This window comes from Abrus precatorius, unplaced genomic scaffold (genome assembly GCF_003935025.1).
Source record: "Abrus precatorius isolate BTA unplaced genomic scaffold, Abrus_2018 Scaffold5, whole genome shotgun sequence".
Lineage (NCBI taxonomy): Eukaryota > Viridiplantae > Streptophyta > Magnoliopsida > Fabales > Fabaceae > Abrus > Abrus precatorius.
The window spans coordinates 17,210,993-17,214,717 of NW_020874395.1; the positions used below are offsets into that span (position 1 = coordinate 17,210,993).

The 3,725-nt window shown below is 36.3% G+C and overlaps 1 protein-coding gene across 1 annotated transcript; it reads right to left on the reverse strand.

The window, feature by feature from the left end:
* Positions 1-201: 201 nt before the first annotated feature.
* LOC113866829 (receptor-like protein EIX2) lies at positions 202-3,372 on the reverse strand. Its single transcript, XM_027501628.1, has 3 exons — positions 2,021-3,372; positions 1,068-1,942; positions 202-863 (listed from the first exon to the last, which is right to left on the reverse strand). The coding sequence occupies exons 1-3, from the start codon at positions 3,370-3,372 to the stop codon at positions 202-204; spliced, it is 2,889 nt and encodes a 962-aa protein (XP_027357429.1).
* Between the last annotated feature and the right edge of the window lie 353 nt (positions 3,373-3,725).

Below are 3,725 nucleotides of genomic sequence, written 5' to 3' on the forward strand. Positions count from 1 at the left end.
AAAGGATAATGAATTAGATAAGTTGGGGTGATATAAATTATTAAATTCTAACAATTAGATTAATGTCAATATAAGCATTAATTTGAAATACAAATTAACTTTTTCTGCATGATTATCAATTATTAATTGATGTATCTACAACATAAGAAAAAAGTATGATTTTGAAGTAAAGAAGTCAGAACGTACCTAATAATCTTCAAGTCACTTGCGCCACTTTGCCATATTCACTACAATCATTACATGTATATAGTCTGTGAATGTGTTCAAGAACCTCATATAAGCATTTCTCCAAGGTTGCCAAAGTAGTATTGTCCCCAATAGGCCCCAGAAGCCTACAAAGTATCCAAGCCCCAAGCTCATGTATAATCCTTCATAGAAAGTAGAATCTTCACCAGCGGTTGTTGCTTCTTGAGGCTTTACTATTGTCACATCTCCAGGACAACTTTTGTTAAGTTGTTCACCACAAAGATCAACATTTCCTTCAAAACTGGATGCATCAAAGGTTTGCATATGTCTTCCTGATGGGATTCTTCCAGAAAGAGAGTTGTGTGACAAGTTTAATTTTCCTAGACTGTCAATTTGAGAAAGAGAAGAAGGAATTCTCCCAAATAAATGATTTCTTGATAAATCGAGAGATTCTAGTGAACTTAGATTTCCAAGCCCAGAAGGAATTTCTCCACACAAGTTATTTCTTGATAAATTCAAAGAAACTAATCCGACCAAATATCCAACCTCTTTTGGTATTTCACCAGTTAAATTATTACATGAGAGATCAATGCTCCGAAGAATCAATTCTGGGTCTGTGAACCTCTGCTCTACACCTTTCCACATCCATGTTATATAAAGTTCATAGTAATTTGAAAAGAAAAAGCCATAAATTCCATTGTAAGTATAATTGTACCAATATATATGACTTCGAGTTTCACTCATGTTGATACTCTTTTCAGACATTGCAGTGAAATTCTTTAAACATGTTGGAATTCCTTTTGATAAGTTGTTCCTCGAAAGATCCAACATTTGAATACGTCTCAAATTGCAAAGTTGAATAGGAATATTTTCAAGGAAGTGATTCCCTCGCAAGCTCAAGATTATCAATTGCAGCAAACTTTCTCCAATCCATGATGGTATTGGACCGGACAACATATTTTCACCCACGTCCATCATTACTAAATTGCCGCAATTTTTCAAAGTAAAAGGCAATTCACCCGTTAAATTGTTGTTTCGTAAAACCAAAGCTTTCAATTGAATAAGGGTGCCCATGGACATAGGAATCTTCCCTGACACTACATTGTTGCTTAAATCAAGAAACAACAATGAGCGTGCAGATTCCCAACAATCTGGGAGTTGTCCCTTCATTTGATTGTTCGATAAATCTAAAATGGCCAAGTTTGTAGCTGTGCTTCGGTCACATAAGAATGAAAACGAATCCGAAAATTTATTTTCGGAGAGTATCAACGCGGAAGCTTGTAGTAAAAATAACGGAACGTTGCCCTCAAATTGATTTGACTCCAGATGTATATATGGTCTTAGAGGAAGCTTTAACTGGAAATTCGGAATCACACCTGTGAGATTGTTGTGTGACATATTCAGATTACTAATATACTGCAAGTTGTTCCAAAACCATTCTGGTACGAAACCGTTAAGCCCATTATCAGAAATATCCAAAAAATTCAATGAAGTTGAGGTTCGAAGCCAACCAGGAAAAGATGGACCTAATTTGCATGATGCTACGAACAAGTAACTTAATTGCGAAGGAGGAACCCAGCTAGAGAGTTTTAAAGACACCGAGTTGTACGATAAGAACAAACCTCTTAATTTGGAAAAATTACTGAGATGGGATTCAGTGACATCGCCCTCCAAAGAATTCCCTCCCAAGTACAGAAACTCTAATTCAGACAGCAATCTGATGCTTTCAGGTATCACGCCAGTAATCCGATTATTCCTTAAATACAAACCATTGAATATGTGTTTGTTGCACCATGAAGAATTTTGAATAAAGCTAGAAATTTCCCCGCTCAACTTGTTGTATGAGAGGTCTAGCGTCTGCAACGTGCATATGTTCCCAAAGAAAGATGGAATCTCGCCTCCTAGCTTGTTGTAAGAGAGGTCGAGATATTCAAGAGAGTTGAATGCTTTCCCAAATTCATCAGGGATGGGATTTTCTAACAGGTTATCACGAAGACAAAGGGTACGAAGATTGGTGGTGAAGTTAAAGAGCCAGTAAAATATAGAGGAAGATTTCAACAGGTTTGAGGAGAGATCAACAGTGACAAGAGAAGATGATGAATTCATGGTGGAAGCATATGACATCAGAAAACTTTCATCGGTAAGACTGCAATTTAGGAAATATAAACTTTCAAGTTTTGGGCTGAATTTGAAGATACCTTGAAATACAACTGATGTAATATTATTATATGGAAGGTAAAGGATCACCAGAGAAGGAAAGTTTGGAAAGAGAGGAGATGACAAAACAATGTTATTACGAGAAAGATAAAGCTCCTGGAGATTATGGCTGAAGTTGGACAAGAGTTGAAGCGTTGAGGATGTCAGCATATTGGAAGAGAGATCAAGAATGGTAAGAGAAGTGGAAAACTTGGAATGAGAATAAAACAAAGATTGAATATCAGTGTCTGAAAGAGTGCAATCAACTAACCTCAACTCTGTTAAGTTTGGGATAAGCTTGGCAATTGTTTGTAGCCAATGGGAGGAGCCAAGATTAGGTAATGAACTCAACTCAAGAATTGTTAAGGAATGGAGATTAGACAACCACTGTGCATCCTTAGATTCAACATCAAAATTGCCACCAATCCCAAGAGTGTGCAAGTTAGTAAGATTCCCAACCTGAAAAGGGATTGCTCCAAAAAAAGAATTTGAATTTCCATTAAGATCAAGATACTTCAACCGTGACAGATTTCCAAGATGATAAGGGATTTCTCCATCGAGAAAATTGTTCCCTAAACCCAGATATTGTAAATGTGCAAGCTTTCCAAGTTCACAAGGGATTCTCCCAGCAAAATAAGAATATGAGATATCGAGATATCTTAAGTTGGTAAACGAGCCAATAACTTCTGGAATGTCACTCCATAGAAAATAATTATCGCTGAGATCCAAATACTCCATGTTTTGCAAGTGAACCAATGAAGTGATGTTGAATGCACCAGTCAAATATTGTGTATGCTGATCACCACGGAGATCAAGCATGTGTACATGACCAGTTTCATTGTGGCACTGAATGCCTTTCCATTTGCAACAATCACGATTACTGTCATCGTCGCTCCATGTAGATAGCATGCCAAAATCATGTGAGATGCTATGTTTGAAGTTGAGGAGTGCTTGTCTCTCACTCTCTATGCACTTTATTTCTGCACTCATGGATCCTGCAGCTTGTAACAGAAGCAGCAACAGTGCATAACATAATTTGAGAATACAACTACTCATTGTAATTTTGCAGCTGTGAAACAACGTTGAATAAGAATAAAACCAAGATCGGAAACTGTGTTAAAGTTTCTCTTTTGTTTTGGAAGCAAGAAAGATCGACAACAGTATTTATACAGTTGATAAGGTGGCCAAATGAATAAGTTGTTCATTATTGTTCAAAGACTAGGAAACAATAAAGTTTTACAAGAGTAGATTTTTAAGATTAAAATAAAATAAAATCCATACACTGGATAATTAGAACATAGTTGTTTTAATTTTAAAAAGCGTTCTTTTCTCTGAAGAATGTG